Genomic DNA, 23,801 nt, shown 5'->3' on the forward strand with positions numbered 1-23,801 from the left:
GAGCCACTTAAACTACTTTACATATAGTCAGCTGGTTTAGTCTAGTGGTTCCCAACATGGGGGTCGGGCCCCTCCAACGGGTCAGCAGATAGTGAGAAGCCTGCCAAGCTGCAGACGACTGATCAACACCAACAAATAACAAAAACAGTTTGTTTTTTTTAGTGAGTCATCATCGATGTGTTTTCAGCAGCTTCTTAGCCTCCAAACGTGGTCGTGTTTTAACGAGCTGTTGCTGCAGTGAGGAGACGAGGACATCGCGGTCAGTCCGTTTCTTTACTGCTCTCTTATTTTAGCTGCTCTGGGTTTTCACTGTTTTCTTACTGAGATTTATTTATTTATTAAACTGATTTGCATTTTTAACTGACACGTACTTATTATATTAGTTTGTGGTTTTTACGCTTGTTAGCGCTCTGTGACACTTGGTGCTGCGAAATGCAAATTTCCCCTGATGAATAAAGAACTATGGTGCCGCACCGTGTCGCATCCTGTCTCGTCCCATCTCACCTCATATCGCCTCGTCGTATCTTATTGTATCATTTCGTATCATATCTTATCGTATTGTGTCTCGTCTTGCCCATCTGCTTCAAGGTAGGACAAGGTGTTGTTGCTTCAGAGATGCTCTTCTGCACACCTTGGTTGGAACCAGTGCTTATTTGACTTCCTGTTGCCTTTCTATCATCTTGAACCAGTCTGGCCATTCTCCTCTGACCTCTGGCATCAACAAGGCATTTTGGCTCACTGGATATTTGCTCTTTTTGGGACCATCCTCTGTAAACCCTAGAGATGGTTGTGCTGAAAATCCCAGTAAATACTCAGACCAGCCCGTCTGGCACCAACAACCATGCCACGTTCAAAGTCACTTCAATCACCTTTCTTCATCATTCTGATGCTCCGATTGAACTTCAGCAGCTCGTCTTCACCATGTCTACATGACTAAATGTTAATGAGCTGCTGACACCTGATTGGCATTGATAAGCAGTTGAACAGGTGTAGGTCTACCTGATCAGTGGAAGGTGAGTGTATGTGTGCGTGATGATCTGTGTTAACAGCTTTCTGGAAGTAAAAAGAGAGGGAGTGTGTGTGAGAGGAAGAGAGAGGATGAGGAGGGTGAGGGAGGGTGTAGTTGTGTAGAAGAGCAGTGAACACACACTCTGACAGTCAGAGTCGACGCGGCAGCAGAGCTCAGCGCTCAGCTCTGGATGTTTGGTGAGACGGAGGCTCACAGAGACACGGACACAGAGGACCGGAGCGGACTGCCGGTGGATGTGTGAGTCTGTGCCCGGGCTGCGGTGGATCTGTGCCGGCCCCGCTGTGAATGGGATTACGCCGGTTGTTCCGCGTCTCCCGGAGGAACCATGCGGCCGCAGAGCTTCTCGGTGCTGCCGCCGCTGCTGCTGCTGCTGCTGCTGCTCGGGCTCTGCAGCGGCACAAGTTTCCCAAGTAACATCAACATAGGTGAGTGAGCGGCGGGGCGCCTGCACCCGGGGGCGCTCCGGGACCGACCCGACTGGACCTCATTACCTTGTGTGTGTGTGTGTGTGTGTGTGTGTGTGTGTGTGTATGTCACACTGCAGGCTGTGCTCTTACCTCTCTAACCAGCCGCTTGCTCGTTCATTTACGAGCTCGTGCATCCATTTAATGACGCACCGCGTGCAGCTCTCTAACTCCGGTGATAAACACTTTCCCCAGCACATCAGCTGTTCATCAGCTGTTCATCAGCTGTTCATTTATTGTTCATTTTTCAGATCATATTTTGACTTATAATGATTTTTGGCAGCCTGATGCTCCAACACCACCGTCACTAGGTGACAACATTCCCGCCGCTGCCTCTCATAATAATCCTGTAATATTAATATATCTGTTTTGTTTGATATCATAAATCATATCTATGTGTGTGCGTGTGTGTGTGTGTGTGTGTGTGTGTGTGTGTGTGTGTGCCCACTCACGGCTCCTGTAATAATGCCTGTGGCCGGGACTCCCTCTGTGACTTACAGTCAGTTAGTGTTCATGTATTATATTATATATCTGATGACTTAGTGTTTGTGTTTCTGACTTCCTGCAACATCCTGTAATATATATACAATAATAAACACAATATTAAAATGACGCAGAAGTTCAGGTGCCATAAAACTGTAGCTGTTTTCCACCTGAGGTGATACTACAGAGATCAGCAGCATGCACAGAGTCATATACTGATATTATAGATATTATTGGTGCAGATTAATAAAACCATCAGTTACTGTTAGATAGAGCCGTCACCATAATGCCGAATAACTTTTAATATGATATGAAAAATTAATGTGGTGATATTCGCGATTTTCGGACTTGTTGACGTATTGACGTCATAGTGTTACCCATGGCAACAACAAGCCTGGCTGAAGGTGTTTACAGAAAGAGGAGCAGCTGCAGTAGTGAAGAACAAACTGTGGCGTCCTGAATGTTTCACTGAAACAGACTCTTTTAGAGACTTATACGTGATTAGTAATTAAAAAAAAAAAAAAACTTATTAATTTGTCAGATCGTCAAAAATATCGTTAGCGGAAAAAAATATATACCCTGATATCATTTTAGGGCCATATCGCCCACCGTACTGTTAAAATCCTCTTGTTAGCTTCAGTGTTTGTTCTCCTTTTATCTGTCGTGAATATAATGACTTATTTTACATAACGTCATTTTCATTATTGATTAATCAGTCACTCATTTTCTTGATTAATCGATTAGTAAAACAAAGTTACAAAAATGACGTTCACAGTTTCTCAGAGCTCAAGCTGACATCTTTAATGTGCTCGTTTCGTCCCACTGACAGTCCTGAAGATAACCGACTGTCATAAATAATAATAATATTAATAATAATAATAATAATAAAATATATTATTATTATTATTATTATTATTATTATTATTTATAAAACACTTTTTAAAACGGAGTTACAAAGTGCTTTACATGTCAATGATTAAAACAGACTCGACATGAAAACAACTTTTAGAGGAACTGATAAAAACACTTAATTTAAACAAAAGAGTTTAACTTCAAACTGAGGTCAAATCAGGAAACGCTCTCAGATAACAGTCTGTTCTAAGAAGGGACTTAAAGACATCACTGACTCGTCTGACCTGAGGGCCCCGGGGCCCCGACAGCAAACACTCTGTCCCCTTTACTTTTCAGCCTCTGGAACAAACAGACGACCTCTGCTGCCCGAGGACCTCAAAGTACGTCCTGGTGTGGACGGTACAAAGAGGACGCAGATAGAGAGACCGTGAGGAGCCTTAAGAGTGATCAGAGAGATCCTGAAATCTGTTCCAACACAAACTGGGAGCCGATGTAAAGAGGCTCAAACTGGAGTCATGTGACAAAGAAAACAACAAATCAAATTTGAGAAGTTGCTGTATTGATTTATCAATAATCAGCAGAGCTGCAGGTTCATTTTCTTCTGATCAGTCAATAATCTCTGCAGTGTCTCCACCAGCTGAGCGGATGTGTTTGTTATTTACAGTCTTCCTGTAATATGAAGGAACTCTGTGGCGCGTGTGGTCATAAATCTCCGTAATAATCTCACTTGACTGTGTTGAAAGCTTCCTGTGCTGGTGACTGTGGGACTGTGAGGCTGTGAGGACATGAGGCTGTGGGGCTGTGAGGACATGAGGCTGTGGGGCTGTGAGGACATGAGGCTGTGGGGCTGTGAGGACATGAGGCTGTGAGGACTGTGAGGCTGTGAGGACATGAGGCTGTGGGGCTGTGAGGACATGAGGCTGTGGGGCTGTGAGGACATGAGGCTGTGGGGCTGTGAGGACATGAGGCTGTGGGGACGTGAGGCTGTGGGGACATGAGGCTGTGGGGATGTGAGGCTGTGAGGACATGAGGCTGTGGGGACGTGAGGCTGTAGGGACATGAGGCTGTGGAGACGTGAGGCTGTGAGGACATGAGGCTGTGGAGACGTGAGGCTGTGGGGACGTGAGGCTGTGAGGCTGTGAGGCTGTGGGGACATGAGGCTGTGAGGCTGTGAGGCTGTGGGGACGTGCGGCTGTGGGGACATGAGGCTGTGGGGACGTGAGGCTGTGAGGACATGAGGCTGTGGAGACGTGAGGCTGTGAGGACATGAGGCTGTGGGGACGTGAGGCTGTGAGGACGTGAGGCTGTGAGGACATGAGGCTGTGGGGCTGTGAGGACATGAGGCTGTGGGGACGTGAGGCTGTGGGGACATGAGGCTGTGAGGACATGAGGCTGTGAGGACTGTGAGGCTGTGAGGACATGAGGCTGTGAGGCTGTGAGGACATGAGGCTGTGGGGCTGTGAGGACATGAGGCTGTGGGGACGTGAGGCTGTGGGGACATGAGGCTGTGGGGACATGAGGCTGTGAGGACATGAGGCTGTGAGGCTGTGAGGACATGAGGCTGTGGGGATGTGAGGCTGTGAGGACATGAGGCTGTGGGGACGTGAGGCTGTGAGGACATGAGGCTGTGGGGATGTGAGGCTGTAGGGACATGAGGCTGTGGAGACGTGAGGCTGTGGGGACGTGAGGCTGTGAGGCTGTGAGGCTGTGGGGACGTGAGGCTGCGAGGACATGAGGCTGTAGGGACATGAGGCTGTGGAGACGTGAGGCTGTGGGGACGTGAGGCTGTGAGGCTGTGAGGCTGTGGGGATGTGAGGCTGTGAGGACATGAGACTGTGAGGCTGTGGGGACATGAGGCTGTGGGGACGTGAGACTGTGGGGACGTGAGGCTGTGAGGACGTGAGGCTGTGAGGCTGTGGGGACATGAGGCTGTGGGGATGTGAGACTGTGGGGATGTGAGACTGTGGGGACGTGAGGCTGTGGGGACATGAGGCTGTGAGGACGTGAGGCTGTGCGGCTGTGAGGACATGAGGCTGTGGGGACGTGAGGCTGTGGGGACGTGAGGCTGTACGGCTGTGAGGACATGAGGCTGTGGGGACGTGAGGCTGTGAGGCTGTGGGGACGTGAGGCTGTGAGGCTGTGAGGCTGTGGAGACGTGAGGCTGTGGGGACGTGAGGCTGTGGGGACGTGAGGCTGTGAGGCTGTGGGGACGTGAGGCTGTGAGGCTGTGGGGACGTGAGGCTGTGGGGACGTGAGGCTGTGAGGCTGTGGGGACGTGAGGCTGTGAGGCTGTGGGGACGTGAGGCTGTGAGGCTGTGGGGACGTGAGGCTGTGGGGACGTGAGGCTGTGAGGCTGTGAGGCTGTGGAGACGTGAGGCTGTGAGGCTGTAGGGACGTGAGGCTGTGAGGCTGTGAGGCTGTGGAGACGTGAGGCTGTGAGGCTGTAGGGACGTGAGGCTGTGAGGCTGTGGGGACGTGTAGCGTGAAGCCTGGACTCCTTTTATAAATAATTTCTCTGATATCGTCCTGCAGCTCTGCCGACTGACGTCACTGTGACACTTATCCAGAACATGTTTCACTGTTCGGCCTCAGCGACACATAGACGTAGGCTGTAGGCTCAGAGGTGGGAAGTAACTAAGTACATTTACTCAGATACTGTGCATTATAGTACTCAGATTCAGATTCAGAATGAAAATATAAATATGATGTATAATTAAAATATTATTGAACACTGGGGAAAATTCACGAGCTGCAACATTAAAGTAATGAACACACTCGTGCCTCAGTGATTATAATCTAATTATATCATATATGAAATGAGTCATAATGAGTGAATCATCATGATGAATATATTAATGTACTTTTACTGAGATCAGATTTTGATGTCTGTCTTTTACTTGTGATGAAGTATTTCTACTCTTTGTTTCACTACTGTTACTTTAAATAAAAGAGCAGAGTACTCTCCATTCTGCAGTAGATACCAGTTCCTCCACAGAGGGACTTCTCTGTAAATCATATTTTATACACATTTATGTACAGTAATGATCTTTTTTTCATTTCATTTTATTTTACTGTTTTTGTTTGTTTTTTTCCTTTCTTCTTTGAAGATAAAATAATAAAGTGTTATTGGTGATTGTTGGTGAAAATATATATATATAAGGCAGGAAGAAATAAGCTTAGAATAGATTAATGTGTAAATAGTAAAAAATAAAAACAAAGCAGTAACAACAGGTACAACATATCAAATTAATTATTTCTTGTACCTCGACACATGTTCTGTTGTGGCAGCTCAACTCAGGGCCCAGAGTGCAAACACCATTGAGACACTGAATGCTGTCGTGGTCTGAAGAAGAGGAGCTGAAGGCAGAGTCGTCCTGATCCTGTCAAGCTGCGTTCAGGAGCTCCTGAAGAGAACGACTTGTACAATCACAACTAAACCATGAACAGGAAACACTGAAGTAGCTCAACATAATGTTTGGGGGGAGGTGTGTTAAAGTCAGATGTCACTGAGGACACATGATCATCAACAGTTTTTAAACTTCTCTCTTTACCATCCTCAAAATAAATGTAAGTTTTTCATCACAACAACCCAACAATAAAATATATAAAATAAATCCAGTCCTCGACCGTGGACGCGTCTGTTGACATCTGTTTTCTGCTGAGAGCTTTCTGACTGTCTGTCAGTAAAACTGAAACACTGAATCACCTGTTAAAAGGTTACATATACAGTAGGTCATATTATCTAATGTATTGATAGATTATTAATGCAGCAGCTGTTTGATGTGTCTTATGTTGGTTCTAAGAAAAGAAAATATTAACATGACAGAGATGGTTTTCCTTCTTCGGGACAGATATGACAAATTGCACCGTTTTTAATTTAATAATAAAATTTAATAAGTTCTTTGAACACCGGCAGATTTCCAAGGTGGCAATCATGGTCTCTCAGGGCCCCCCCACCTCACAGGCCTCAGTGCAACTGCTCTACCTGCACTGTCTCTGCCTCTCCCCCACAGGGCTGTAGGCTCCATAGGAGTGTTAAAATGTGTTTGTCTTGTTGTGTTATTGGGAGCCAGAATAGAAGGAGTCATGGCTCAAAACCAGCCGCCACTGCCCGTCAACAAAAACAAAGACAACTATGGTTAAATGTGATAAGACCAAAGGACTGGACGGAGGCCATCATCAAAAATGCTCACATGTGACAGTGTCCAGAGTGCGCTCTGCCACTCTGAGAGTGCGCTGCTCTGGATAACCCAACGCTACATTCAGACAGCGCTCCAAATTTATCAACGCTCCAGTTTGTGTCAGAGTGCGCTCCCACACTCACAATGAGTGTTTCTGAACGCACCACTCACATCATCTTCCTCCATCGTCTAAAACAAGACAACACAACTTGTTAGCTAGCGCTAGCTAATGTCTGTGGAGAACTGTTTTGCCTCCAGCTAAGCCCCGCCCACCAACAAACATCACTCTGTTTACTGACAGTAAAGGGTTAATTGGTGACTCTAAATTGTCCGTAGGTGTGAATGTGAGTGTGAATGGTTGTCTGTCTCTATGTGTCAGCCCTGTGATAGTCTGGTGACCTGTCCAGGGTGAACCCTGCCTCTCACCCAGTGTCAGCTGGGACAGGCTCAGACATGGGTGGGGTTTAAGTTGGAAGTGGGTGTGTCCTAATCTGAAATTATTATTTTAAGCCTGAAATTGATCAGAGGTTGCTGCATTTATTAGAAAACTCTTCACAGTGAGAGATTAAAGGCAGCTGCACAGATTCTTCTTCATCACCGACACATTTTACTCATACGGCACTCGTATTCATAAGAAGCACATTATCTGAGCTGGATACTCATTTAATCTGAGTATTCAGCTCAACCTGAGTCATTTATAATCTCGTAAACTCTCAGGTTTGTTTCCTGTCTTCAGGATCAATAATCTGAGAGCGTCTCTCTCCACAAACTTCTTTCACTGTGACATTTGTGCTCGTGATGAATCCTCTCTGCTGCTCTTTCATTCCCATTTGAACCTCGACTGCTTTGGTCACGTTCAGTGTGGATCAGCTGTGGGCTGCAGAGCGTGTGACTCTCCCAAAATGAACCCATAATGTGATTCATTGGACCAGTGGCCCAGAGTTTACGCTCAGGTTTGGTGCTGATGTGGCAGCAAGTTGAACTAACCTGCATTTAAATGCCTCCTGCAGCCTGTGAGCATCTGACCTGCATACTGACCGAGTGGCCGCCAACCTCAGCGCTAAGAACCACTGACGCTGGTTCTCTGTGTGTTTGTTAAAGTCAGTGAGACCTTCTGTCGGAGCAGATGGAACGCTTCCAGCCTGGATGAATAAATCAGATACAAGTCTAATAATATTCCTGTAATGTTACACTGTGAGCAGCTTTCAGTGGGTGAAGCTGACTCTGCTTCATCTGCTCCTGTGACCTTTGTTAAATTCCTCTTCATCAGTGTTTCAACAAGCAGCGCTGGGATGTAACTAAGTACTTTTACTTGAGTATTTCCCCTTCATGCTAACTCCACCACATTTCAGAGGGAAGTATTGTAGATTTTATGGCTGCTCTAGTTTCCAGGCTGAAGATGAAGGTTTCTCCGCAACATGAGTTTATTTAGAATTTATTTCGTTCTGCAAATAGAAATAAGAACATCATGTATTCATCCACAAATTCACGTTAATGAAGTCACAGCTTCTCACAGAAAATGACGGATTCTTAAATAGCCTAGTGCAAAACATTACAATAAAGTCATAACTTTAAAAAGCCACAGCTTATAACACTGATCTGTTTAACAGCACGTCATGTTTAATAATCAACAACAAAACAAACCAAAACAGGTAAACAAGACAACATAGCAACAAAAAAAAAAGAAAAACAACTTTCAGAAAGCAACGGACACACTTTAGGTTTCTCTTCTTGTACGAATTTATTTTCAGATTTGACCGAGACATTATTTTTAAACTTTTCCCTTCGTGATGTTCTCCATGTTTTCAGTTCTTCACAACATCTGCTCCATAAACTCACTCCTTTAACTGAGATACAGTGTAGTCTGGTGTTCGTCCTCTCTCAAGCACACGTTTCTGATTATAGGCGACTGACTTTTACTTGTAACAGAGTATTTTTTAAACTGTGGTTTAAGTACTTTTACTCAAGTTAAACTGTGATCATACTGAACATCTTCAATTATACCCGAGTAATTTTTTCTCTTTTTTTAATGAAGAAAATAATCAGCAGAGTAATCCATAACAGAAATAATCATATGTTTCAGTTTCATACAAATAGTAAAGACTTATTTATATAACATAGTGTGACAGTCACAGTAGAGGAGGCAGGAGAAAGGGTGAGATGAGGCGCTGTGGCGACCCTGAAGGGAGGAGAAGAAGAAGTGTAACAGTCACAGCGTTCAGTTTTACTTTGAATACTTTAAGCACATGTTTATGATCACAGTCTCCTGATTTTACTTTAGTCAGACTCTCATTACAGGACTTTTACTTGTAACAGAGTTTTTGAAAGTATCAGTACTTTTACTTAAAGTTAAACTGTAATTATATTGAATATAGTCTATTATATGCAAGTATTTTTTTCTCTTGAAGAAAATAATCAGCAGATGAATCCATGATGGAAATAATTATTAGTTTCAGTTACATACAACATAGTAAAGAATTATTTATATAAAATAACAGTCTAAGCATCACTTTTTAAATTTAATGTTATTTTATTTTATTATACATTAAGTATTTTTACTTTTAGTACTTCAGGCACATTTTCCTTTAACTGTGGTATTAGTACTTTTACTTTAGTTAAAATTGAATCATATTAAACTGAAGTCTGTTGTTCTCGAGTAATTTGTTGTTTTTCATATTTATTCCTTTAATTGACGGGCTCTTATTTTGAAGGCGTCATGCCGGAAGCAGTGACAGGTGAGCTGTGTGAAAGTGTTTCCTGTAAACGGAGCAAAAGTCGTGTTTTGTGTATGTTCATCGCCCGCTGATGGAGGCTCAAGGTCTGTCAGCACATTGTGTTTAATATAAAGTGACATTACAGCGTGTTTTCACTCTTTGACCGAGATTAGACGCTCGTGTGTGTTAGCTAGCAGCTATGTTAGCTCTTAGCACCGTGTCCCGCTCACTTCCGGTCAGTAGAGAGGCCGCGTCATCACCTGTCCTCAGGTGTCACTGTGTTTACATGAAGCTGCAGCTCGTGTGTGATTTTACTGACAGATCTGATCATGTTTGTGTTGATTGTAGTAAAAACAAAATCACTACTTTTACTATTTATTAACAAGTTAAAAAAGAAGCTGTGTAATAATCTAACAGCAGTTACATTAAGTAACTTTGTACTTGTACTCCACTACACCTCAGAGGGAAACACGAAGTTTTTTTGTCAATGACTATTTTTCTTACAGAGGAAAGTACAGAGGTAAAAATAGTAAATAAATAAATAGTTAAATAAAATATTAATATTAATAATAATAATAATGAAAATATTCTTAAGAATTTTTTCAGAGGGAAGTACAGAGGTACAAATAAATAATAAATAAATTATTATAATCTTTTTTATTAATTATTTTTTTACAGAGAAAAGTATAGAGGTAAAAAATAACAACAGTAAGAAATAAAAGTATAATGATAATGATATTAATAATAATGAATGAGTAAATTAATAATGATAATAATAAATTGTTAATTATATTTTTACAGGGGAAAGTACAGAGGTAAAAGCAGGTAAATAATAAATCATAAATTATTCCTTCAAGTTTACTCACTAATGATTAAAAGGCTTCACTAATGAACTATTGTTTTTTATGTAATTTTTTTTTTATCACAGGTTATATTCTGGATTATTTTGAGGATCAGCTGTTTGGTGAATGAAACATCAGAAAACAGTGAAAAATGTTTTGTCTTGTCCGACCAACAGTAAGACAAGAACAAGCAGCAAATTCTCACAGCTGAGAAACTGAAACCAGAGAATAAAGACAAACTATTATTAAGTTATTAAAATAGATGCTGATGAGTTGTCTGTGGATCTAATAAATTAACTGACTAATTGTTTCAGCTCTAGCAGAGAAAATGAGAGATAACCAGAGGTGAAGGTTTCAGTTTATTTCAGGGACAAAATGCTGTTTTAGTCTTTGTGACAGCGTCTGAACAAAAACTAAACTTCAACATGTAAATTTAGAAGCTGTAAACACATGGAATAAAAACACCTCCTCGTACTTCAGCACACAGAGAAGACAAGAGGGGCAATCAGTCAGAGTTTAAGTGTTCAGATCATTTCACCGTGACCCTAAAAACCATCATGTTGAGAGTGTGAGTGGAGCGAAAAGTGGAGTGAATGAGAGCTGAGAAAAGAGGCTTTTAACAGCAATTACTGCAAAACGCAGACGGTATTATTTTTAGTGGCGGCGGTGAACTCAGTTTGTGATGTCAGCCGCCGTCTCTTCTCCTGGAAGATGTAACTTTGATCAAAAGTTGTGGAGTTTTCGGCCACCAGCCTGTGGAGCCGTGGTTTTATAAATGAGTCTTGTGTTTATGCATGAGGTGGTGACACGGCAGGAAACACAGCAACACGCTTAAAAACAAACCAAAACAGCAAAATGAGAGCTTCAGCAGGTTAGTTAGACCTGTAGGTCGTATGTTTAGCTGCACACGTCACTTATCCAGCACAGTCACCTGAAATAAGTTCAGTTCAGCTTTATTACATGTACATGTATAATGTTGGCATCACACATTTCTGTTAACCTGTACATTATCACGTAGTTGATACATTAAAACTTAGGTTTCTTTAACTTTCAACAGCGCTGTGGTTTATTCGTGACTAGGTTTAGGCACAAACACCACCTGTTTATGGTTAGGAAAAGATGGATTGGCTTCGAATACCTGCTCTTTATGTCTCAGCTGGAAAGGCAGCGAAGTTTCTGTCCACTTTTCATGAAACTATCTCTGGTGGAAAAACAGCCATGGGTCACCAGAGAGCACCCACGTTTGGTGCCTATAAAATAGCGACGGATTGTTAAACTTATGTATAGCGCCTGACAAGCCACCAGAATAACAGCAGCAAGTTGTTGCCTCAAAAGCTGCTGGAAAAACAGCCACTGGTCGCTAAAAAAACACTCACGTCTGATGTGTAAAAATCCGCTTGAAAATAGCTACCGGTCGCTAAAAGACAACCACGTTTGGTGCCTGTAAAGCCGCTGCAAAAACAGTGAGGGGTTGTTTAAAACACCCATATTTAGAGGCTAAAAAGCTGCTGGATAAACACCAATGGGTTGCCAAGAAACAACTCTCATTTGATGCCTATAAAGCTGTGAGAAAAACAGCCACAGGCCACTAAAAACTCCCGTGTCTGGTGCCTAATAATCTGCTGGAAAAACTTTCTCATCTTGCGTAAAAACACTCACGTCTGATGTGTATAAAGTTGCTGGAAAACAGCCAAAGTTTTCTAAACAAGAACACCAACCTTATGTGCCTATAAAGCTGCTGGAAAAATGGTGATGGGTCGTTAAGAACAGCCACTGGTCACTAAAAGACACCCATGTGTGGTGCCTTTAAGGCTGCTGGATAAACAGGGATGGGACGCTTACAAACACCCATGTAGTGACTCGCTGGATCACAAACTGTTGTTTGTTAGTCTCAAACAATGGTTTTCAGCTTTAGAAACCTCCGACTGTGACGTATTTGTGGTTTGCAGACACACTCGCTGCCAGCATTTTCTTCTGGTGACTGGACTGAATTATCTCTGTTTCCAAAGTGAAGGTGAAGAGTTAGCTGCTGTAAACAGCTCCGTCTCCTCCCTCTGTGTTTCATAATAAATAATTCTCACTGTTTATCTCTGTGAAACAGGAGGCCTTTTCCCCACCGGCTCCCATGAGTACGAGGTGTTTCGCTTCGCCCTGGCGCAGCACCAGGACGTCCCCAAACTGGTGCCACAGGTCGACATGGTGGACACGGGGAGCAGCTTCGCCATGACCTACGCCTGTAAGTTCAGACACAAAGAAGTCCTACAATCTGACGTGATGTTTTTTAAATGTCAAGGACATGAAAATGTATTTTTTATTCTTATCATGGAGCCACAGACCCTCCGTGAGCTAAGGCTGCATTTTAAGCGATGGCTCTGGGCTGCCAGAGTTTGGTGAAGTCATTCAGCCAAATGTTCCTCTGTGACCTTTCTGGGTTTATTCTTTATATTAGTCTGAATCAAATGACTTTCAGAAAGTGCTGCTCACAGTGTCGACCCTGAAGATAATTAACAGCAACTCTGCAGCTCGACTGAGCCTGTGATTTGTCAAATATGTCATATTGTAGTCACTTCCTGTCTGTTTCAGTCTGATAACCTCAGCGTTCAGCACCTGCTCTGCAGCAAACAGCACTCAGACACACTCAGAGACGAGCTGCGAGCACAGCGCAGCATGTAGCTGCTAAGGAGGCAGATATTTCCCTCAGCAGTTGGTGGAGACCAAAACCAGAGCTGAAAGAGAGAAGCTATTGACTCAGACTGTGACGTATCTGCTGGATGAAAGTTAAACTGTGGGCTGACGGTGCATCAGTGTCTTCATGAGTTAGTTTGAGAGTCTTTCTCCAGTGGTCCAAACAAACTCAAAGCAGCCGTCACTGTAGCTTCTTATTATGTCTTTAACTGTTGTCGTGCACTTTCTGTTCAGACTCTCTTCTTATTATTTAGCTTTTTACCTCCTGCATTGATCTGCACTGTTTGTGTCCTCACGAAGGATTTTCTCATCTTAAACTAGACACAGGTGTCTCTTTTCAAATGTCTAGAGGAGCCGATACGTCCGTCCTGTTTCATTGCTCTGTTTGGCGTTTCACCACAGTGTGTGCATCTCAGTAATCATGTGTGCAGCACGCTGGCCGTTTGCTGTTCAGGTGGAGAGACTTTCTCCCACCGACACATTCTCACTGGATCAAAGAGATTGTGAAATATCTCAGGCTACACAAGATAAGAAATTCTCTCTGACCGTCTGTTTCTGAGGTTCGATGCAATTTTGCAGATGGAGATGGAGGTAACGAATGTGACCCTGCGTACCAGGTGTTACGCCTCAGCGCAGGGCGAGGCCACGTGACCTCAAATCAGCATCAGGAGTGATTAAACATTTTACCTCGATTACGATTAATGAATGATTATTTATTTTTGGTTTTTGCCCTCGTACTATTGAAACTGTTTTTTAATATAGGAGTGCAGATCTTTGTGATTTAAAATAACTGAAGGAAAGACACAGATGAACTGTTAAAGTTATTCGTTTAATATTTAGGTATTTTGAATATTATCTATCCTCTGTAAATACTTGTGTTTCTACGAGCTGCTCTGTGGAGGTGCTCGTCGGTCTCTCTTATCTTTTTTGAGTCGTGCACTGTTCACATTCAGTAATGGGATTGTTCTCCAGGTGCTGGAACAGATCGCTGACGTCACCTTTGGTCGCTCAAACAGTTTTTCTGCAGTGTTGACATTTGATTTCTTTCTGTTCAGCGTCATCTTCACGAAAGCCAAAATGTGTCCAAACGGCGGGCACGACATTTCTCTTTGGTACAAGCTGCTCCAGCTGCTCAGTTGGCTTGGTGTTTGACGTGACTAAATTACGGTCCGTCCCATCCATGTAAACACGGTATCACAAGAAGTCCTCGAGGGGATGTCTTCAGATTTGGCACAAATGTCAACTTGGACTCAGCGATGAAGTGAGCAGGTTTTGGTGGATAAAGGTCACTGTGACCTTGTCTGTCTCATTCTCTGTCTCATTCTCCTGAACGTGATCTCTCAAGAACGCTTTGAGGGAAAATCTTGAAAAAGTTGAGGTCAGTTCAACTTTGGTTTGTAGCACGTCACGCTTGTTAGCTGCGTCATGTCAACGGATTCCATTGAAAGTGAATGGTAGCCTGTTGCTGTGTCGCTGGTCGTGTGAACGCAGCGTAACGTGCTGCCACTGACAGAGCGGGACGCAACAAAGAGTTTGTCTTCTTGGTTCAACAGACAGAGCCTCCATGTTATTATGTCATGTCTAAGGTCAGATTTTAGGGATATAGACGCTGCTTGTAAAACTCTGAATGTTCTCCTCGTGCACGTGTGTGAGACAGTCACTTCACTACAAGCTGATTGGCTGTTGAAACAGGTGACGTGCTTTAAAACCAGCCGCCGGCCATTTGACCAGCTGAGTGTCAGGTGACATCACCAGCAGGCTTGAGGCGAGCTCAGACTGGCCAGTTCACACCGCTGACACTTTTCGTTCTGAAACAGTTCCATCTCGTCATGAATCTTTGGTCTGTTGGTGAAGGCGGAGCCTGCCGTCCACTGTAGTCACCATCATGGGTCACTGCTCCATTCTTCCACCGTCCTGACTCCGTTCAGCAGAGATGGGATTTAGGGGAAATAGCAGTAAATGGAGGCTGGCTTTAAAAGAGCAGACAGCAGGAGTAAATGGACGCAGACCAGAGGGAGCTCAGCACTAAATGGACTGTGGCTCCGGGGAGCGTTCAGCGCTCTACAGCAGGTTTACAGAACAATGTGCTGACCTTGTTTTTATTCTGCCCCCGAAACGCTGAATTTACCAGCCGGCTTCATTACACCTGAATTAAATGTGTACACATAAAGACATGAGCAGCTGCCTTAATGTGATGGAGCTATTTAAAGGTGTCCTGTAAGTGTGTGAGCAGACGCTGAGCTGATGGAGATGGAAAAGAAAACGTTTTCATCATTCAGATTTTTCACAGTTTGCTGCTTACTTACATTTTCTGCAAGATTTATTAACTATATTATAAATCTACACATTTCTACAACTGTTTTGCATTTATAGGCAGAATGCAGTCAAAGGCCACTTTATTAGGTACACCTTGTTGGTACCAGGTTGGACCCCCTGTTTAATTCTTGGTGTCACAGACTCAACAAGGTGCTGGAAACATTCCTCAGAGATGTTGGTCCATATTGACATGATGACATCACACAGTTGATCCATGATGAGAATCTCCCGTTCCAGCACATCCCAAAGGTGCTCTATTGGACTGAGATCTGGTGACTGTGGAGGCCATTGGAGTACAGTGAACTCATTGTCATGTTTGAGATGATGTGAGCTTTGTGACATGGTGCGTTATCCTGCTGGAAGTAGCCATCAGAAGATGGGTACACTGTGGTCATAAAGGGATGGACACGCTCAGCAACAATACTCAGGTAGGCTGTGGTGTTTAAACCATGCTCAGTTGGTACTAAGAAAATCTCCCCCACACCATTACACCAGCAGCAGCAGCCTGAAGCGTTGATACAAGGCAGGATGGATCCATGCTTCCATCTGAATGTGGTTTCTGGCTGCATAAAAAAAGCCACATTTAAATATACGGAGCCAAAATCCTGAACCATCCTGAAAAAAACAAAAGTTTTTGATTGTAAAATATGAACTCCTCCCTCAGGAGTCATGACCTCAGCGCCCTCAGTGACGGCTGAAGACTCGCTCTGCGTCTTCAAGATCAAAACTCCATTGTGCTGCATATTAAACAGGTTTTAGTTTCGTTCTGAGATTTTAAAATCTGTTAACGATGCTCTCTCAGATTTGGTTTTAGTGCCCAGCAGTGCCGCCGGATCCCAAAATGTGTTTCCAGCCTGATGTTTGGAAACTCAGGACGGCTCTCACAGTGGTTTTTTATCAACAAGTGCAGCAACAAGTGTTTTTCTGCTGAGTCATGCTTTGCTCCTTCCCACAGAGTCCCATCGAGCCGGTCTGCAGCTCTCATCCCTCTGAATCTCCTCCTTTGATTTTAGTCTTAATACTTCAGGAGCTTTCGGGGAGGTGAAACATCCTCATCACAGCAGAGACTCAGACACGTTACTCATTTAACCCCAGTTTACCTCGTTATTAGAGGGAGGAACATCTGGCTGCAGCCCCGACTGATGTTAGGCAGGATTTATACTGTGCGGCAGAACCTACACATGACACCTACGACACTGTGAGCATTTATGTGTATATATATTGGTGTGTCTGTGTCACTCTGCAGTTACACCCCCGAAACACTAGATGGCAACAGAAGTTTCTGTGAAGTGCTGTAAAGTTTAGTTGATTCAAAACACGCATTAAACACACAGTAAACACACAGTAAACATGCATTAAGCACACAGTAAACACACAGTAAACACGCATTAAGCACACAATAAACACACATTAAACACTCAGTAAAACACACATTAAACACACAGTAAATACACATTAAACACACAGTAAACACACACTAAACACGCATTAAGTACACAGTAAACACACATTAAACACGCATTAAGCACACAGTAAACACAGTAAATACACATTAAACACACATTAAACACGCATTAAGCACACAGTAAACACATTAAACACACACTAAACACGCATTAAGCACACAGTAAACACACAGTAAACACACATTAAACACGCATTAAGCACACAGTAAACACACAGTAAACACACATTAAACACACATTAAACACATAGTAAACACACATTAAACACATTAAACACGCATTAAGCACACAGTAAACACATTAAACACACAGTAAACACACATTAAACACACAGTAAACACACATTAAACACATTAAACACACAGTAAACACACATTAAACACACATTAAACACATAGTAAACACACATTAAACACACATTAAACACATTAAACACACATTAAACACATTAAACACACAGTAAACACACATTAAACACATTAAACACACAGTAAACACACAGTAAACACGCATTAAGCACACAGTAAACACAGTAAATACACATTAAACACACATTAAACACGCATTAAGCACACAGTAAACACACAGTAAACACACATTAAACACATAGTAAACACACATTAAACACATTAAACACACATTAAACACACGTTAAACACACAGTAAACACACATTAAACACATTAAACACACAGTAAACACACATTAAACACGCATTAAGCACACAGTAAACACACATTAAACACACATTAAACACATTAAACACACAGTAAACACACATTAAACACGCATTAAGCACACAGTAAACACAGTAAATACACATTAAACACACATTAAACACGCATTAAGCACACAGTAAACACACAGTAAACACACATTAAACACACATTAAACACATAGTAAACACACATTAAACACATTAAACACACATTAAACACACAGTAAACACACGTTAAACACACAGTAAACACACATTAAACACACAGTAAACACACATTAAACACACATTAAACACATTAAACACACAGTAAACACACATTAAACACATTAAACACACAGTAAACACACAGTAAACACACATTAAACACATTAAACACACAGTAAACACACATTAAACACATTAAACACACAGTAAACACACATTAAACACGCATTAAGCACACAGTAAACACACAGTAAACACACATTAAACACACATTAAACACATAGTAAACACACATTAAACACATTAAACACACAGTAAACACACAGTAAACAGTAAATACACATTAAACACACATTAAACACGCATTAAGCACACAGTAAACACACAGTAAACACACATTAAACACACATTAAACACATAGTAAACACACATTAAACACATTAAACACACAGTAAACACACAGTAAACACGCATTAAGCACACAGTAAACACACATTAAACACATTAAACACACATTAAACACATTAAACACACATAAACACACATTAAACACATTAAACACACAGTAAACACACATTAAACACATTAAACACACAGTAAACACACAGTAAACACACATTAAACACACATTAAACACATTAAACACACAGTAAACACACATTAAACACATTAAACACACAGTAAACACACAGTAAACACACATTAAACACATTAAACACACAGTAAACACACATTAAACACACAGTAAACACACATTAAACACATTAAACACACAGTAAACACACATTAAACACACATTAAACACATAGTAAACACACATTAAACACACATTAAACACATTAAACACACATTAAACACACATTAAACACATTAAACACACAGTAAACACACATTAAACACATTAAACACACAGTAAACACACAGTAAACACATATTAAACACACATTAAACACGCATTAAGCACATTAAACACTCATTAAACACATTAAACACACATTAAACACACAGTAAACACATTAAACACACAGTAAACACACATTAAACACACAGTAAACACACATTAAACACATTAAACACACAGTAAACACACATTAAACACACATTAAACACATTAAACACTCATTAAACACATTAAACACACATTAAACACACATTAAACACATTAAACACACAGTAAACACACAGTAAACACGCATTAAGCACACAGTAAACACACAGTAAACACACATTAAACACACATTAAACACATAGTAAACACACATTAAACACATTAAACACACATTAAACACACGTTAAACACACAGTAAACACATTAAACACACAGTAAACACACATTAAACACGCATTAAACACATTAAACACACAGTAAACACACATTAAACACGCATTAAGCACACAGTAAACACACATTAAACACACATTAAACACATTAAACACACAGTAAACACACATTAAACACGCATTAAGCACACAGTAAACACAGTAAATACACATTAAACACACATTAAACACGCATTAAGCACACAGTAAACACACAGTAAACACACATTAAACACACATTAAACACATAGTAAACACACATTAAACACATTAAACACACATTAAACACACAGTAAACACACGTTAAACACACAGTAAACACACATTAAACACATTAAACACACAGTAAACACACATTAAACACACATTAAACACATTAAACACACAGTAAACACACATTAAACACATTAAACACACAGTAAACACACAGTAAACACACATTAAACACGTTAAACACACAGTAAACACACATTAAACACACAGTAAACACATTAAACACACATTAAACACACATTAAACACATTAAACACACAGTAAACACACAGTAAACACACATTAAACACGTTAAACACACAGTAAACACACATTAAACACACAGTAAACACACATTAAACACACAGTAAACACACATTAAACACATTAAACACACATTAAACACACATTAAACACACATTAAACATGGCTTAATAGAGACAGTTTCAAACACAAATCAGCTTCACTATAACTCGCAGCATTCACAGACAAACACTTGTCTTTATCTGGACACATTTTCCCCACAAATACAACATGCTAACGTTATTAGCACAAGCCTATGGCATTTTACATTGTATAAATTAGCCTAGCAGCTAGCAGACTTTTCCTCTGCTCACATGAAGCCAGGGACAACAGCAACATGTAACAAAGGTAACGTTACACAGTTCAGCTCCATTACAGCTCACAAGGTTCACTGACAAAACAACTGTCTTATACTAAACATGTTTTATACACAAATACAACATGCTAACGTTATTAGCACAAGCCTATGGCATTTTACATTGTATAAATTGTATTGACGTAGATGTAGCTTCGGCCCTGATTCAATGCAGAAGTTTAAGTTCCGCCTTAGTCATCAAATATTAGAATTAGTGAACAAAACTATGGTTGAGAGTATATATCAATATTACCCTGGAGTGCCTCAAACTTTTCAGCTTGGACTGCATTTTTGAACATTTTTTGAAACTTTCAGTTTACAATCAGGACAGTCCTTCTGTTTTTATTGCATCTATGGTTGAGAGTGTTTTAATTTTTCATCTCCTGGCCTGGTACAGTGATCCAAACTCTACATCCAAGAATAAACTCTCTGGGATCCTGACAGTAGAAAGTAAAATAGTTGATGAGCAACAAAACCCCCGACCCAACTCTTTACAGACGGACGAGGAAGACAGCTTCCATCCTCTTCAGCCAGTTTGAGCTTGTGAGCTCCAGGAGGCGCTGTAGAGTCTCTCTTGTGACTAAAAATGTATTTAAGAAGTCCTTCATCCCAAACATCAGTTCCCTTAAAGTCCAGCTCAGAGCAAAGATTCACGACGACACAAAACTGTTTGAGAACGTTGTAGCAGCGGTTTGAACTGGCCGGTCTGAGCTGATGATGTCACCTGACACTCAGCTGGTCAAATGGCCGGCGGCTGGTTTTAAAGCACGTCACCTGTTTCAGCAGCCAATCAGCTTGTAGTGAAGTCCGCTGGTCAAGTTACAATGACCGCAGACGGCGTGTTGGCTTGCTGCAGCAGCTGCTCCGTCCCCACCGAGCCTTCTGTTTCTGTCCTCATGGTGTGCCGGTGTCAGACGGTGGGTCGCTGCTGCTGCTGGCTGTATGTGCTTATGCCCGTTGTTGTGCCGACGTAGTGCTTTTATTTTGAAAGAGACTGTATGCAAGCTGTACATTTCCTGTGAAAACAGAAGTGTATTTTGAAAACAGACAATGCATGTAACAGGCTGAAGTTGACACGGCGTCCCAGAACGTCAACAACCAACACACCCAGGGTACCTTGGACGTCATATGTGGACGTGGAAAGTCCATGACCAAACGTGGACACGTGACGAGGTCACAGTGAGGATGATGATGTAAAACTACCACAATAAGAGCGCTGCTGCATTGGAGCAGAATGATGTTGTGAGCTGAAGGTGTGTCCTGATCCTGTTCACTGCTGCAGGTTATTTTTCTGAACCAGACGTGAACAGAGTCTGAATGATGGAGCTGCTGCACCTGAGCTGATCTCAGCTGCCCTCTGGATACTACTGACAACCCAAACCTTTGTGTCTGTCTGTCTGTCTGTCTGTCCTGGTCTTATTTGCCCTTTTCATTTCTGTGGAGCGACTTGTCTTTACTCATCTGTCTCACTCTTCCTGTCTGACTCATTTAACTTCTCTTTTTTACTCTCAGCCATGCCACCTCTCTCTGCTCTGCTCTGCTCCTCCACATCAGACTCAACAGCTGACATTTAAATTGAGATAATAATCTATCAGTAAACTCTGGGCTTGTGTTGGAGGTCCAGGCCAGAGTTCTCAGAGTGAGGTCAGGACCTCTGTGTGAGATGATTTCCACAATGTGTTTGTTCTTTTTTATGCCTCCGCACCGGCAATAGCTGTCAACGAAATAAACACTGATCCTCATGATGTAAAATAAAACCGTAGTAGCTGTAACATTCCTCTGTTTCTGTCTTCCATGTTATCACTTTGTTTGCTCTCAGCCTGCCACTTGAAACCCAAGATTTGAATCGTCAGTTGGAGTCCTCTCAGTCGACTGAAACATATTTTTTTTTTTTGCCGGTCAGTGTGCTGTGCAGATTTTGCTGTGGAGTGAGCGCTCTTGACTTTCATGCTACTCTTGGGCACAGAAAGCTGCAGATGTGATGCAGCGGCGTGGAGGAGGAGGAACTTTTCTTCGTAAGGCTCTGAGATGACATTATCCTCTCTCTTTGGTGCACGGCTGTAATGTAGACCCAGTTTTGACTCATGATGCGTTCACATGGAATCACAGAGACTGTAGACAGTGAATCGGGTATCGTTTTAGTGGACGAGAGCAGGACGGAAAAAATAGGTGAGTCCAGCAGAGAATAGCGGCAACAGTAACAGCAGGCAGCACTGCCATTCAGAGCTGAAATATTTCAACTTTCTGCCGTCCTCCATGATGGAGTTTACATCAGGATGTTACACAGCTCCTTCACACGAGGAGCAAACACGGCTGATCTGGACAATAACTGGACGTTTCTGACAGGTGTCATGACCAGTGTTGGGCAGTAACGTGTTATTAGTGGCAGTAACTAATACTCTAATGCGTTAGTTTTTAAATTCAGTAACTCAGTTACCGTTACCAAACGGTGCGTTACTCCGTTATTTTTGGCCAGGTTTTAACACGGCGCGCAGCATGCAGTATTCCTTCACAAACTGAAGTTCCCTTTCACTAAAACATTTTAGCCCTGAACAATAACAGATAGTCAAGTCAGATAGATTTATATATGAAGCATCTTAATGAAACACGTCTCTCACCATCTCTGAAGTCACTGTCGACCTGCTGGTCTCATCACAGTGCTGTAACGTTACATTACGTTATATCCAGTGATGTGATATCCATTGTTATCCCGAGGAAGCTGACGCTGACAACGCCGATATGAGTGTGATGAGAGCTCTCGCAATAGCCAAGAAGTTCCCAAGGAATCTCTCCATCTCGTCATAGTCATGGATGTGCCGGTAATTGTTTACATCAGTTGTTGACATGAGACGCTCAATGACGTCATCTCACGGCGCCCTCTCCTGCTACGGGTGTTCTTTTGCATTTTTATTTTTATTTTTCATGAGAAGCGCCACCTACTGCTCGACCTGTTGACTCCCAATACTCGCAAAACAATAATGAATGGAAACATGCTAAATTCGCATTTTCACAAAATTCGCTTAAAATTTGCGATACATTTGGATGGAAACCCAGACAGTGTCTGCGGGGGCGACAGACTCCACATCATCATGTAGCTCTTCAAATGTTCTCTTTAGCTCATTTTCCATATTTGTATCCAAGCACTGTAGCTGTAAAACGTTTAGCTGCCTGACAGCGAGTGACTCCACTGTAGAAGACATGTTGCATGTTTCCTGTACCGTTCAGTTGTTTTGTCAAGTTGTAGTCTAACAGTCCCTTGGTTAAACTCCATCCTCTGTCTCTTAGGCGATGTAGCTACGAGCCAGTACAGTTAGGAAATGTTTTGGGCTGCAGGGCTGAGTTTCCCAAAACATGATCCTTCTTTGTGGCTTAGAAAAACTACACTGCAAAAAAGAAAAGCACGTAGCGCCCTCTAGTGTCCCCACTCAGTCACCCACAGCCAGGACACACTCAGAGTATAGATGACACTAGTGCACGTGCGTCAAGGTCATGGCGTGATGGCGAGCCAAGACCAGAGTCCTAAGTTGAGGGTTTTTTTCGGGATGGCAAGTAACTAAAAAGTTACTCGTCTCAGCCACACATTACTTTTTGGTTTAAGTAACTGAGTTACTGAG

General features: G+C 42.1%; 1 protein-coding gene across 4 annotated transcripts in view; it reads left to right on the plus strand.

Moving 5' to 3' along the window:
• Window positions 1–1,136: 1,136 nt before the first annotated feature.
• LOC117269255 (glutamate receptor 1-like) overlaps window positions 1,137–23,801 on the plus strand; it is a 121,847-nt gene continuing 99,182 nt past the window's right edge. For all 4 annotated transcript variants that reach the window (XR_013492381.1, XM_078172675.1, XM_078172676.1 and 1 more), the window contains exons 1-2: window positions 1,137–1,455; window positions 12,668–12,802. Coding sequence is in view for 3 of the 4 variants with exons in the window: in XM_078172675.1 (XP_078028801.1) it covers window positions 1,356–1,455; window positions 12,668–12,802 (235 nt within the window). In the remaining variant the exon portion in view is untranslated. The remainder of the gene's footprint in view (window positions 1,456–12,667; window positions 12,803–23,801) is intronic.

This window comes from Epinephelus lanceolatus, chromosome 11, assembly GCF_041903045.1.
Source record: "Epinephelus lanceolatus isolate andai-2023 chromosome 11, ASM4190304v1, whole genome shotgun sequence".
Taxonomy (NCBI): domain Eukaryota; kingdom Metazoa; phylum Chordata; class Actinopteri; order Perciformes; family Serranidae; genus Epinephelus; species Epinephelus lanceolatus.